Source organism: Melanerpes formicivorus, unplaced genomic scaffold (genome assembly GCF_026170545.1).
Source record: "Melanerpes formicivorus ecotype bairdi unplaced genomic scaffold, bMelFor1.0.p_v2 SCAF_150, whole genome shotgun sequence".
Classification (NCBI taxonomy): domain Eukaryota; kingdom Metazoa; phylum Chordata; class Aves; order Piciformes; family Picidae; genus Melanerpes; species Melanerpes formicivorus.
Window position 1 is genome coordinate 201,389 of NW_027142502.1, and position 14,924 is coordinate 216,312.

Below are 14,924 nucleotides of genomic sequence, written 5' to 3' on the forward strand. Positions count from 1 at the left end.
TGGAGAGGTGGGCACAGGCCAACCTCATGAAGTTCAATAAGAGCAAGTGCAGGGTCCTGCATCTGGGTCGAGGCAATCCCAGGCACAAATACAGGCTAGGCAGTGACTGGCTGGAGGATAGCCCTGAGGAGAGAGACTTGGGGGTGCTGGTGGACAAAAAGCTCAACATGAGCTCTCAGTGTGCACTTGCAGCCCGCAAAGCCAATCAGATCCTGGGCTGCATCAGGAGAAGTGTGGCTAGCAGGTCGAGGGAGGTGATCCTCCCCCTCTACTCAGCCCTGGTGAGACCCCACCTGGAGTACTGTGTCCAGTTCTGGAGCCCCTATTACAAGAGGGATGTGGAGGTGCTGGAACGTGTCCAGAGAAGGGCCACGAGGATGATCAGAGGGCTGGAGCACCTCTCCTATGAGGACAGACTGAAGGAGTTGGGGCTGTTCAGTCTGCAGAAGAGAAGGCTCCGAGGTGACCTAATTGTCGCCTTCCAGTATCTGAAGGGGGCCTACAGGAAGGCTGGGGAAGGACTTCTCAGGATATCAGGTAGTGATAGGACTAGGGGGAATGGAATGAAGCTGGAGGTGGGGAGATTCAGGCTAGATGTGAGGAGGAGGTTCTTCACCATGAGAGTGGTGAAACCCTGGAATGGGTTGTCCAGGGAGGTGGTCGAGGCCCCGTCCCTGGGGGTGTTTAAGAGCAGGCTGGATGAGGCTCTGTCCAGCCTGATCTAGTGTGGGGTGTCCCTGCCCATGGCAGGGGGGTTGGAACTAGATGATCCTTGTGGTCCCTTCCAACCCTAAATGAAACTATGAAACTATGAAACTATCTGAGCAGGTGTTTATCTCTCTTAATTTGCTTTTTTAAAGTAAAGACTGTTTGAGACAGCTGTAGAATTTCTTTCTCCCTGATCTCTTTGATCTGTTATTCACCACAAAGGCCACAGTAAGTATCTGCTCATCCACCAAAATGCATTGCCAGGAACAGTTGTCATGCAGGGTATAGGTAGGTACAGGTATCAGGTGGTGGAGGTTACCAAACCTTCTGCGCTCTTAAGCCTGTCATGCAAAAAGAAGGATGTGACCCAGGGTCTTGGCTCTTTCTCTGTTTTCTCTTAAAGACCAATGTCAGTCTGCTAAAACCAAAATGACAGAGCTCAGGTAGCTTCCTTTTTTTCTAGGAAACCCTAGTATTCCTCAGAGCTAAGATCTGTAAGGTGGGTGGATTCTTTTATTAATATTCAGTGGCACAGACTGGATGCAGGTGGCATTTCCCAGTGTTTGTGACAGGGCAGGGCTGAGGCAAAATCACTGTAGCAGTATATTTTGACTATAATTTTCCATGGTTTTGTCCTAAGTTTTAGTTTCAATCTTTTTTTTGGGGGGTGAGGGTGGGGAAAGAATTAAAGGATTATATTTTTTTTTCTGTGTAACATTACTTTTATTTTCCTTTTATCCAGAATGCTCAAAATCAATGGCAGTCTGGTTGGTGTGTTTGGTTTCTTCCCCCCAAGGACAAATGAGACATTTTATTTGACCTAAAAGCAAATGCTTTTGACTTCCAGCACAACCCAAGAGATCAGTACTGTGATTTTAATGATACATGATTTGTCAGTTTGGGGTTATTTGTTTACAGGGATAAATGTATTTCCATGCAGAAACTGGTCTTTGAGGGGCTGCTGCAAGCAAGGCTTCAAGGAGTTTCTCCTGACCGGGAGCTGCAGCTCTTCCCATGCATGCTGGCCAGTGGAGCTGCTGCATGGCTACCTCTTGTCCTCCCTCCTGGCATTCTTCTCACTCCTCCTCCTTCCATCCTTCTTCCAGAGTGAGAAAGGCAGAGCTGATCGTACTGGCAGAGATGTAATTGAACCTTTGAACACAAAACAGGAAGAATAAACACTGATCTCTGTTAAGAGGGAAGCTGCCCAAGGCCTCATCCAATGTGGCCTTCAACGCTGCCAGGGAGGGAGCATTCAGAACCTCCCTGGACAACCTGTTTCAGTGTCTCACCACCCTTACTGTAAAGAACTTGTTCCTAACATCCATTCTAAATCTGCCCTCCCCAAGCTTCAGTCCATTCCCTCTCATACTGCCACAACAAGCTGTTGTAAAAAGCCCTTTCCCAGCTTTCCTATAGGCACCCTTCAGGTACCGGAAGGCTACTATAAGGTCTCCTCATACCCTTTGTTTCTCTAACTCACTCAGCCTGTCTCCGTAGGGGAGGTTCTCCAGCCCTCTGATTATTTTTGTGGCCCTCCTCTGAACCCCCTCCAGCTGTTCCATGTCCCTCTTATACTGGGGGCACCAGAACTGGACGCAGTGCTTCAGGTGGGGTCTCATAAGAGCAGAGTAAAGGGGGAGAAGCAGCTCCCTCATTCTGCTGGTCACACTTCTGGCTGGTAATTAAAACAGGTATCTGCTGGTCTGCAATTAAAACAGGTATCACAGCACAGTATGGTAGTGACTGGAAGTGATCTTTTATTATGAAGAATGGAGCAGAAGTTGTCTAGATAATCTCATCACTTCACATCTCATAAATAAAAGCTCTCTGTGTGTGGGTCTTTGGTGGGGGACTGGGCAGGAAGGCTGTTTATTAAAGGAAACTGCTGTGAAAACTATTTGCCAAGTGCAGTTACTGGAATGATTCTTGCCTTACTGAAAATGGGGATGCGGTTTTGCTGGCAAATAGGTTGATTTGACCACTTCTGTTTTTGCTTAGGGAGCCAATGCCCTCGTCACATACACTATTATCAGCGGTGCAGATGATAGCTTCCACATTGACCCCGAGTCAGGAGACCTGATAGCCACCAAGCGCCTGGACCGGGAGCGCCGCTCCAAGTACTCCTTGCTGGTTCGTGCGGATGATGGCCTACAGTCCTCAGACATGAGAATAAACATCACTGTTAGTGATGTTAATGACCATATTCCCAAATTCTCCAAGCCAGTGTATTCCTTTGACATCCCAGAAGATGCCACTCCAGGTAAACAGGAAATGGCTTTGAAATTAAATGATTTTTGTAAAGCTTTGTCAATCCACAGAGACTTGAGGCTGGGGAGGGGGTGGGAGGGTTGGGTGGGAGGAACAGATCTATCTGACTTGATCAGGGAACAGAAGATGCTGAAGGCATCTGTGGGATGGAGTGGAGAAATACCTCATTGTGCTGTGAAAGTCTGCTTGCTAGGCAATCTGTGTCACTAGTGAAGCCAAATTTCTTTTCAGTGGGGAACAGAGAAACAGTTGCCACTCCAATAAGTCCTAAGTGCAGAACATAAATGTTGCTTGTATCCCAATGGAAGCCTCTGAGTGCAACTACTTAAAAACCAGTAAAGAGAGGAGCAGGAGCAGAAAAGAATTACAGGATACAAAGAGTATAACCTATCATGAAGATGTAATGGTGGTGCTGGTACTGATTTAGTGAGCCATCTTCAGTGAATGTGACTTAATTCATCAAGAGTAAGATCACAAAATGGGTGACAGCTGAGCAGTCACTAATACACTGATGCCTGAGTATTCCCTACATGGGGCTCAGTTACTAACCCTAACATCATATTTCTTTGCTCTTGTCTTTGACTCCTGTTTTTTGTCAAGGGTTTTGTAGAAAACCTAACTTTTCTATAATTAATTATCTTTCCTAAATACAACCACTGACCTCTTAAATTGTTGTTTTCTACTTTTAGAGCTTGTTTCCTATGCAAGAGCCTTTTGATGTTTGAAAGCCAGGTTGTAAGCTAGAAAATATTTAGACCACACAAAAAAAAAACACATTCAAAAGCTGTGCTGTATTATATGTCTCCAGATGAGAAATGAGTATTACTGGCAATAAAAAGTTTCCAGTATTTTATACAGACTGCTGGTCTAAAACCAGTATCTGCCCATATTAATAACCAAAGCACCTTAGAAGCTTGCCCTAAAACATGACTTTGACTTAGAAGTCTGGAAGGCTCAGCTTGGTAACATACTCCCATGCCTCCCACGTTTGCACTGTCTGCAGCCTCAGTCCCAAAGCTCAGTAATGTTTTGAGTTAAAAGGATTACAGTGCAATCTGCTGTGCCTCCATGATCTGGTCTGGAAGTAACTGAGATGTCTGTGTAGCACAGGGTGGTTTGGTTGCTGATCCCCAGCTATGCTCTTCTCTCTTGTCGCTCAGAATCCTGAGGCCTGGTCTGTTTAAGCAAAACACTTGAGTATTAACACTTGAGTATTCCTGGATGCTTTTCAGATTCATCTGGGTGCTGGGCCATCTTACCTAGACCATGCTTTTCCCAAGGCTGGACCAGATGATCCCTGAGGGTCCTTTCAACCTGATATTATTTGAGTCTGTGACTGAAATGGTGAATGTAATTCTCTTTAATCATTGATGGGGCGTGCATTTGTGCTGTGCGCCCGGCTCAGCAGTGATGGATGCTGGAGGGAGAAACAAACTGATTTAGTACTTGAAGTGCTGCAGTTTCTCCTGTTCCTTTCTCCAGTGGTCCCAGAGCAGCTGGCAGGCTCATCCAGAGGGGAAGTGTTGTGAGATTTCCCCCTTTGGGGCTCCATTCTCTGTCCCACAGAGTTGTGCCCCTTCCTCTTGCAGTCTGGCAGCTGTGTCTGGGAATTGTACCTTCTCTGGGCCTCCGCTCTGCTGAGCTTCCCTGACCTCACTGTGCTGCGAGCTCGCTGGAGGGCTGACAATCCCATCCAGCTTCAGGACAGACGTCTTCGCCAATTAACCTGTGGTCAGAAAGCTTGAGGCACTGAAATGGATGTGAAAGATACCAGCGTCTTCAGCTGGGTTAAAGGAAGCTGTAGCACTATTCTTCATTCTGATGATAAGCAGTTGCTCAAAACCAGTTAACTGTGTTGTAACACATGCAATTCATCTGGCTCCATGGAGAAGGAATGAAAGGATTAATTTTCTTGGAAATGAGCTGATCTTGATTGTAATTGGTGCTCGAAATGCTACGAAGTGACACTTGGTTTCCAAACCTTAGCGAGATAGGTCAGTCCTGTGAGCACAGCTATGCAGAAATGAAAACAATGGCACAAATTCACGAGGAGTTGGATTTCAGCAAACAGTGTGGAATGGACCCCTCTAAGGTTTCTACTTTTCTAACCGCAGTTACCCTCTGAAGGCACTTTTTCAAAGAGCAGAGCTGGGATATTTGGTATGCACTGACATTTCACTTTCTGCATTTAGAAAGAAATAGCTAGAAGGTTTCAGGACTTGCATTTGCCTGCAGGGAGGAGAGGGTCCTTTGAGTTGCAGAAAGAAAATGCCTACCAGGAGAAAAGGTATTTTTGCCCCAGTTGTTATCTAACCTGGACATCTTCCTGTTTAATGGTAAAAACAAACATTGCTGGCCTTTTTGCAGGGTGGGTTTTTTTAGTAACCTTTTAAAGCAAACATCTTGCTGAATACTGTTCCTTGCAGCTTTGAAAAACCCTTCATAGTAGTAAGTCACACAGTACTGAGGCTTGAATTTCTAGTGGAGGCTGCCTCTTCTTCTACAGAGCTGCGTGATGATGAGCTGGCTCTGATCCCACTGGTTAGCTGCCTTTTGGGACTGACTGATTTTACTGTTGTGCTGTGCAGGTTCCTTGGTGGCAGCCATTCTAGCCACTGATGATGACTCTGGCATCAATGGGGAAATCACATACACTGTAAGTGAAGATGATGAAGAGGGTATCTTCTTCCTAAACCCTGTCACTGGAGTCTTCAACCTGACTCGCGCGCTGGACTACGAGGCACAGCAGTATTACATTCTTACCGTCCGTGCAGAAGATGGAGGAGGCCAATTTACTGCCATCAGAGTGTACTTCAATATATTGGACATCAATGATAACCCACCAGTGTTCAGCATGACCTCATACAGCACGTCTTTGATGGAGAACCTGTCTCCAGGATCTGCTATCCTCAACTTCAGTGTTACTGATGCAGATGATGGTAGGCCTTTCCTCGTATTCCTTATTCATAGATTCATAGAATGGGTTGGGTTGGAAGGATCCTTAAAGAGCATCTAATTTCAACCCCTTGCCCAAGGACACCTTCCACTAGCCCAGGTGATCTCTGATGATAAATACATGTTACACAGGTATTTGCCTCTAGCACTATGCTAGAGGACCTAGTTGAAAGGGGGAATTTGGGCTCTTCCTGGGATGCCATCGTAAGCTTAAATGCATCCTGTGTAAACAAAAGTTATTTCTCTCATATTTCACATTAGGTTTGAGCAGGTGGCTTATTCTTTTTTGTTCTTTTCTTGTTTGTTTCATTTGTGATAAATGAAAAAGGCAGTCAAATACTGCTTTTAACTGCTGTTGTGGAAATGAGGCACGGAGCTGTATTTTACCTGGAGTGCATTACAGCTGTTCAGCACCATGATTTCTCCCCTGGTGCTTGGGTTACACATTTAAATTAGAGCCAAGTGTTCTTTCAGCTTGCCTTTTTTGTATTAAAGTTTATAATATATTCTAAATAAGGTTCTGGCAATATGAGATGCCATCTCCAAGCATGGGGACCTTAAATGTACTGTAATTTTTGGGAGAACCATGAAGAGGATTGTGATCTACAGGGTATTGATAGTGGAGGTTAAAAAACTGATGAAGAGAAACCATGGGAAAGTTTCTTGTTAAAATAAGCTTTAATCTTGGGATTTTTTTTTATGGCATCTAGAAGGTGTTAATGTGTTGGAGTGTAAAAGATACCATCTTTATAGCATGCTTAAGCATTTTGCCATACGGTTTATGTCCAAGCAAGAATAATTATAGACTATGGCCCTAAAATACATAAGAAACATTCCCTAGCATACCACATTTTCTTAAGTGTCCACAGACATTAGTCAGTGTGACTTCATACAAAGTTCTTCATGACATTTGTAGTGAGCTTACAGGTGAAGGTTATTTTTGTGACACGTTAAGCAACCTTGACTCCTCTCAACTTGACACTGCCTCGGCAGAGCCCGTGGAAGTGTCTCGCACTGAAATGTGTGCTTCAAGCTCAAAGCACCTACATGCTTCGAGAAATCACAGTTTATGCCCATAAAAAGACTGAGCTAATCAAGATTATTCAGTAAACCATTTTTCCCTCAGGAAATGCTGAGTTCTCGAACCCAAAACATTTTTGTGGGAACATAATTTTTGTGCTGATGGATAGAACTTTCCATGGTAAGAATTGTGCAACTGGTTTTGGGATCAAACTGAGAAAGTGAGTGAGAAGAGATTCCATATGATAAGCCAACAAGTCAAAAACTATAACTTGGTCATACTGGCTCTTTTTGCATGGGTCTCTCTTTCACCATTCTTGCTAAAGCTTTTATTTTGTGTGAACTACCTACAAACCGGAGGAGGATCTTGTGCTTGCATCATGCATATCCATGGAAGGGAGTGTTCCTTCAGACCTGTAGATAAATGGGTTTGTGTCTAATCTATCTTCTCTTCTATTTCTTATGTTCCTGTTAGGAGTACAATAGTTGATTTCAAACCTTTTTGGAAGTTCATTTCACTTAACCATTATGGATCTGCTTTCCTTTTCTCTTGCACCTCATACATTAATTCCCATCTGTGTGCAACGGACTTGAACTGTATCATAGCACTGAGATATCATTTTACGTTCATCATGCACTCAGCTATCAAGGAAGCAAATGAGGATTTGAGGAGCAGTGCAGAGAACAGTCAGATATCTTGCCTTTTATATTTTCTGGCATGCTCATTTTTCTAACAGTCTGGAATTAAACTTAATAGGACAGAAATTTCATTCCAAGAGCGTGCCAGGCTGAGTTTCCACCTAGGACTGTAACTTCAGCAATTGGTGTTTCTGTTTCAAGCCCAAACTTGTTATCCTTTGCCATCTTACTTTTGTCTGGAGTACAGAAATAGCTAGGACAGTACTCCTCTGCATGTGGCTCACAGATAATGCACTCAATGCAGACAAATATTATTTCATTGATTGCTTATATAAACTCATAGTTTGGAGGAGCTCTGAAAATACCTGAGATATGCCTCTTGTTTGAGGATAAACACTGATAATAAAAGGCAAACCCATGGCAATAGTGAGATTGTCCCAGTTTTCTCTTTCTTGTTCAACACACCTCTTGAGAAGAAGTTGCTGTTTATCTCAGCTTGGACAATTTAATATGCACAGTAAATATCAGATGGTGTTGGGTGATGGGTTGGATGCGATGATCTTGAAGGTCTCTTCCAACCTGGTTTATTCCATTCCATTCTATTGGCTATTAACAGAGCAGTAAAGAACTCAGTCTCCTTAAACACATTCATTCTGAGATTTAGATTTTAATTTTTTCCACACTGAATGAGCAGGGAAAATCTCAGGGCAAAGCAAATACTTGTCTGTATGTCAAAAAGCATTCCTTCAGGCAAAAATCCAGTGGCCTTTGCAGTTAGACTCCACAGGTACTTACAGAATGGAGAAAATATGATTGGTTTTTTTTCCTCATTAGTAAAGAAATAGAAATGAGACCCTTAAAAGAGCATCATCATGAAATCAGTGACTCCATGTCTGAGCTCTCACTGAGTTTAATCAGATTAACCCTCAGATTAAATAAACCCAAATCTCAACAGAGGATGCCATGCCCTTGTGTTCTCCTTAAGAAAAGACCAGCTCCAGACCTGAGGAGAAGTGGTGGATGGAACTCACAAGGCCAGTTTGTGTTTGAAAGAGTCCATTAAGTGGCAGTCCTGGCTCCACTGATACTTAGACAACTCTCCTGCTTCACAGTTTAATCTATAGAAGCACTAGCAGCAGTGAAGCCAATGAGAATACAGGACAAGGAATGAAAAAGGTACATGGAGGTGAATTTACAAGCCGTAAGTGTTATAGGAAGCAACACCACTGTAAAAAAACAGAGGGGGGAAAAGGAGGGGAAGAAAAAAAAGAAGTAGTTTTAAGGAAATTGTATTCTGTAAGATCTACTTCCTCCCCATCAAGTCAATTGACAAAAATCTTGAATTGCTGGAAAATCCCTGTTCTAAAACCAGGAGACTTTCATCCATATAATTAGTCGTTTGAAAATACAATTGAACAAGAAAATAACAATAATTAAACTAGTGTTAAACTGTCACAGAGCTTCACTTGATCAAAGTAATGTAGAAAGACTAATATCTAGCATATACATGCATTAATTTCTTTAATTCCATTAAAATATTTCTCTCTTTCATGTTTGGTTCTATTTATTTCATAATTGAGCTCTTAGAAGAGAAGAGGAGAGTGGGAAAGATACCAATTAGAGCAGCCTCTGGGGAAAGGATAAGTAAGACCAGAGTTCCCAAGTCCAAATACAATCAATGGCAGAGATTAATAAACCTAATGTAGGAATAATTTTATTATCAAAGCAGTTCAATCAGAGAGAGGAGACCTGAGTAAAAATGGCAAAATACACAGCATAGCAATCAGCTGCTTAAGCAAACAGCTTCCTTTCTTTGTGTGAAAAAGGGAGTTTGAGAGGTAAATCAGTAGTGAAGGGTCTGTTAATCTACTAGCTCTAAATCACAGTTTTATAACCCAAACCCAAGGGGGAAAAAAAGTAAAAATTAATTAAAAGACAGACAGATAAATGGGTGGATGGATAGATACATGAATAGACAGCTAGATAGATGAGAGAAGACTCATTTCAGTGAGATGTTCCCAAAAATTAGTGATTTAGCATGAAGTCTGGAGTTGAAGCAGTAGCATACATTTATATAGTAGCATACATCTCAAGAGATGTGATTCTGCCCCTCTGCTCTTGTGAGACCCCTCCTTGAATACTGTGTCCAGTTCTGGTGTCCCCATCAAAAGAAGGATGCAGATCTCTTAGAGCAAGTCCAGAGGAAGGCTGCAAAGATCATCCAGGGGCTGGAACACCCTGTGAGCATACAGGGACCTTATAGGGACAGAATCCCCTCTCTTGCCCTGCTGTCATGGGGGCGACATTAGAGTTGCCTTCCAATACCTGAAGGGATCCTACAGGAAAGCTGGAGAAGGACTCTTTGTAAGGATGTCTAGCAATAGATAAGGGGGAATGGTTTTAACCAGAGTACAGTTAAACTGGATCTTAGGAAGAAGTTGTTCAGTACAAGGGTGGTGAGACTCTGGAATAGGTTGCCCAGAGAGGTTGTAGATGCCTCCTCCCTGGGGGGATGTTCAAGGCCAGGTTGGATGAAGCCTTGAGCAGCTGAGTCTAGTTGTGAGGCATCCCTGCCCGTGGTGGGGAGGCTGGAGTAGATGATCTCTAAGGTCCCTTCCAACCTAAGCCATTCCGTGATTTGTTTCCTGAATGGCATACTTAAGGTCATTTCACAGCCTTGTCAAGATTCAGAATGCATTTCCTTTACCAGAATTATGAATTTCTCCCTTGACCATAATTGCTGGTTGTGTTTCCATCCTAAGATGAGACTTTGGAATACCATGCCGTATATGGGAAGCACAGCTCTCCCCAGTGTTCACTCTTGGCTTGGGAGTTTCTGGTTGTGGCTTTTTCTAACCGAGTGGAAGAATTCATGAAATAATTACATTAATAATAATGTTGCTTACTTAAACTGAGGAGAACAGAGGAAAACAGACTTTCAGTGAGCAGCAGAACTACTGAGCCTTGGTTTCTGAAGGCAAAACCTCTCAAAACCTTTATCCCTAACTATTGTAGATAAGGGGAAAACTGCACATGTTGTTACCATGCAGCTTCTGCTGAATGAAATGCAGAGATGAACTTTGCTGGCCATTCCCTCTGCAACTGCTCCAGTTAACATACTTCCTTCTCTCCCTGCCTCCCTCTTCAACTCTTGTTGGAAAAATTATTTCAAAGGCTTCTTCTCCCTTGTGAAGCTTGGATTAAAAAACAGCAATGAGGAGGTTGAATAAGCAGCACAATTGTACAGTCCTCATTTCCTATGGAAATGAGGCCAGAAACATTTCTATCTAGGTCGGTGGGATGAATTCATATTCTCTACCTTTGTTCTCCTCGTCCCACCAGGCTCCAACTCCCAGCTGTCCTTCAGCATCGCATCCGGGGACAGCGCAGGGCACTTCGGCATTGACAACAGCGGGGTGCTGAGCATCAGGCAGCCTTTGGACCGGGAAAGCCAATCGTTCTACAGCCTCGTCGTGCAAGTCCACGACATGGCCCCTCTCCCAGCTTCCAGGTACACAAGCACAGCCCAAGTTTCAATCATTCTTCTGGATGTGAACGACAGCCCTCCAAGCTTTATCTCACCAAAGCTGACGTACGTCCCGGAAAACACACCGATAGATACGGTTGTGTTCAAAGCGCAGGCCACCGATCCCGACAGCGGCCCCAACAGCTACATCGAGTACAGCCTCCTCCGGCCCCCGGGAAACAAGTTCAGCATTGGCACCATTGATGGAGAAGTGAGGCTTATTGGGGAGCTCGACAGGGAGACCGTGTCCAACTACACCTTGACTGTGGTAGCCACAGACAAGGGCCAGCCATCTCTTTCTTCATCTATGGACGTGGTGGTTATAGTCCTGGACATTAATGACAATACCCCTCTTTTTGCCCAAAAGCTTTATACAGTAGAGGTGAAGGAAAATACTTTGACAGGGACAGATTTAATCCAGGTGTTTGCTACGGACGGAGACGAAGGTACGAACGGGCAGGTCCGCTATGCCATTGTCGGCGGAGATGCCGGCAACGAGTTTCGGATTGATTCTGTGACGGGGGTGATAACGGTGGCTAAGCCTTTGGACAGAGAGAAGAAGCCTTCCTACACGCTGACCGTTCAGTCAGCCGACCGCGGGAGCAGCCCGAGGACCGATACCACCACAGTCAGTATTGTTCTGAAGGATGTCAATGATTATGTTCCCACGTTTGAACTTTCTCCTTACTCCGTGAACGTCCCTGAGAACTTGGAGACACTCCCAAAAGTTATTCTTCAGGTGAGCACATTCAGCAAATAAAGATTCATTTCCTACAATTGTTAGCATGCTGCAGTGTATGGTGTTAATGTATAGTGTATTCCTTCCAAAGTTAAAAAGGCACAAGCCAGCTGAAAAGCTGCCTCCTACTTTTAATCCAACATGCAGTGGTCATTCAATTGGTTTCTTTTTTGTTTGTTTGGATGGGAGATTTGTTTTTTACCATGTTTATAGCATGCTTTGGAGTTTTGTTTGCATTTTCCCTACCTATCTTCCCACCTGCACTGGGAGTATAAGCTTGCTCTGTGTCTCATCTCAATCTGAACTGTCATGCAGCACATCTCTGAGTCTAATCGCTGCCTGTATGGGCTGAGACTCTGTGCTGGATACCAAAGGAGCACCAAATGAATTCAGGACATGCAATGTTTGCTGCAGTATAGAGCTCATCTGTGGTTTTCACAGAAGCCCAACACAGTCTTTACTGGATTTCTGCTTGAGAAAAATAAGTAATTAGCTTTTAACATTTTCAAACTGTGCTTTGAAGGCTATCACCATTGTGTTAAGTAATTTTTGCATCTACAGCTAATTTACACTCACCCTTAAAGCAATTAACTCTATTAATTTTGCTTGTTGTCATAGAGAATATTTCCTGTACCCCAGCAAAGTTTTGCAGACACTGTGTTCATCAGTTGTTGATATTTCTTCCTATGTGTTCATATTGCTTCTGCAGGTTGTGGCAAGAGATGATGATCAAGGCCTGAACAGCAAGCTTACTTATGTTCTGGTGGCTGGAAATGAAGAAGGAGCCTTTACTCTCTCGGCCAGTGGAGAGCTGCGCTTGGTGCAGAGCCTGGACCGGGAGGCAAAGGAGCAGTATGTACTACTGATCACAGCTGCTGATGCAGGTAAAGCAAAGAGAGCAATTTCAGCTGGTGGAATCTTGTTGCCACATGAAAACATTGTTCTGGATGGCAAAGAAATATTTTCATGGTGGTCTGAAACTTTAGAGGATGGAGATTGGTAGCCAAGCTTCAGCTGAGATCTCTGTGAGGGGAGATGGGCTTATCTAATGTCAAAGGGAGTTTGGAAGTCAGGATTTTATCCTTATGTCTAGTTGTCTGATATTAGTAGGACTCACTATGGGTTTATGTAGGTTGATTTTTGCCCTGCAGCAGTAAGTGCTCTTTACCTAGGTTAGAAGACCTTCACACATGGCAATAGAAAACCTACACAAATGGCAATAAACCCCAATATAATGTTATCAGAAATGTGCAGGCAGGTCAAATCAATGGCCAGAAAATCTCTGTGGACTACTTAGTGAATCTTACCAAAATCATACCCCTGGAATGTAATGACAATTTGCATTTCAACATTTTAGTTTCCTTTGCTCAGCATCCAGTGATACACTTGCTCTAGAATCCTAAAACTATTCCAAGTTCCCTCAGCTTAAAATGGGACATGAATTCTTGAAGTGAAGAGTAATTCCACTTTCACTTGAGGTGTCTGAGAACACGATTTTGATGTCAGCTTTTGGTATGAATATTAGTTACAGAGACATCCTGCATCATATTCTGGACTGATCTCTGGTCCCCCAGGGTCTGATGGATTTAATTTGCTGCAGAACTTGTTCTTACTTTCTAATGATAAAAATAGAGTCAAACCCAACTTGCTGACAAGTGGCTACAGTTTTGTTGTTTGCCATATTGTGTGCAGGATCTCATGTCAGTGACAGCATCTATGGTTTATATTTTCCTATTGCAACAGTGCTCAGGTATTTCACAGCCTGAGCAGTGCTGAAGCTGAGAAACAGAGTTTTAGGACTTGGCATATTGTTTGTCCTGTGCTTTGGCTGGAGATGCTGTATTCTTTGTGTTTTTAAACTGGCTCTCCATTACTCTGGAGCCACAAACTCCTCACTTGTGACTTGGACTTGCTTGGGCTTGAACGTCCTTATGGCCCTTCAGAAGCTGGAGCTGGATTTATAAGGGAAGGCAGATTCTTGATGTCTGTTTACTCTCCCAGTCCAAGTTGGCAGAATTTAGTTGAGGCTGTACAGAACTTATTAGTTCTAAATACAGAATACCCAAACACTGGACTGGTAAGGGGTGTCACGTGGACAACAGTTATTGTCCTCCTTGGAAGGCAGGGAGTGAGAAGTCAGTTGCACTCCATTCCTAGCACCATGTGTAAGCCAAAGCATTTGACAAGAGCACATCTCTTCTTAGACTCTGGTTCCCCAAAAATAGGACATCCAGGAGATTTACTCAACCATACCAAATGCAAATACTTACTTTTGCTGGGGGATCTGTGAGTTTCATGTAACCCAGGAGAGACTTCAGTACACAAAGTGTGCATGGGGCCTTTGCCATAAGTGACTGACAAGAACAGCAGCATGTTTTGTTAGTTCCTTCATTTAAACATGTAGATGCTGTGCTGATCAAACACTGATTGAAGCTATTTTATGTTCTTCATTTCACAGGAAGAGAATTCAGTATTCAGTATCACTAAGGGTGGAAGAGACCTCATTTGTTGTTCTCTTATAATGCTAACTCACAAGTTCCCTCCTGTCAGTGTTAAAAGGCTCTAGCAAAAGTGTACAGAAGCAGATGTTCAGTAGTAAATGTAACTGTTCTACATTATATTGAGTTTAGGTTTACAATCTTATTAATCCACTTTGATTTGATATAGTTTTCAACCAAACTGGCAAGTATTGCTCGATATCATTTTATGACTAGACTGAAGACTTGCTCTAAATTCCTGCCATCAAAGAATACATTGAAAACTATGTTAGCCATGATTTATCTGAACTAAAACATCACAGGAAATAGTCCAGCTTCACTAGAAGTCAATTCCAGAACTTTTCTTGATTTCATGGAAGAAATCTGTGAACTTCTCTTGATTTCATGTGGTCCATAGTTGGAACAGATGCTTTAAACATATTACATAGTGAAAAAATTCCAGGGTATCTCTGTTATGCTTGAATTAGTCATACTGAGTTTAAGCAGTCTACATGATAAAGAGCACTCTGACATATAATTTGTTGGAGACCCCTTGAAAAACCATATTTGTCACAGCAGTGTGGAACAA

General features: G+C 43.2%; 1 protein-coding gene across 1 annotated transcript in view; it reads left to right on the top strand.

Annotated features, from left to right (window-relative positions):
* The window catches only part of FAT4 (FAT atypical cadherin 4), a 161,930-nt gene that overhangs the window by 83,449 nt on the left and 63,557 nt on the right, over positions 1-14,924 (top strand). Inside the window, exons 3-6 of the mRNA XM_068168664.1 lie at positions 2,710-2,971; positions 5,568-5,918; positions 10,936-11,858; positions 12,568-12,742. Of these exons, the coding sequence (XP_068024765.1) occupies positions 2,710-2,971; positions 5,568-5,918; positions 10,936-11,858; positions 12,568-12,742 (1,711 nt within the window). The remainder of the gene's footprint in view (positions 1-2,709; positions 2,972-5,567; positions 5,919-10,935; positions 11,859-12,567; positions 12,743-14,924) is intronic.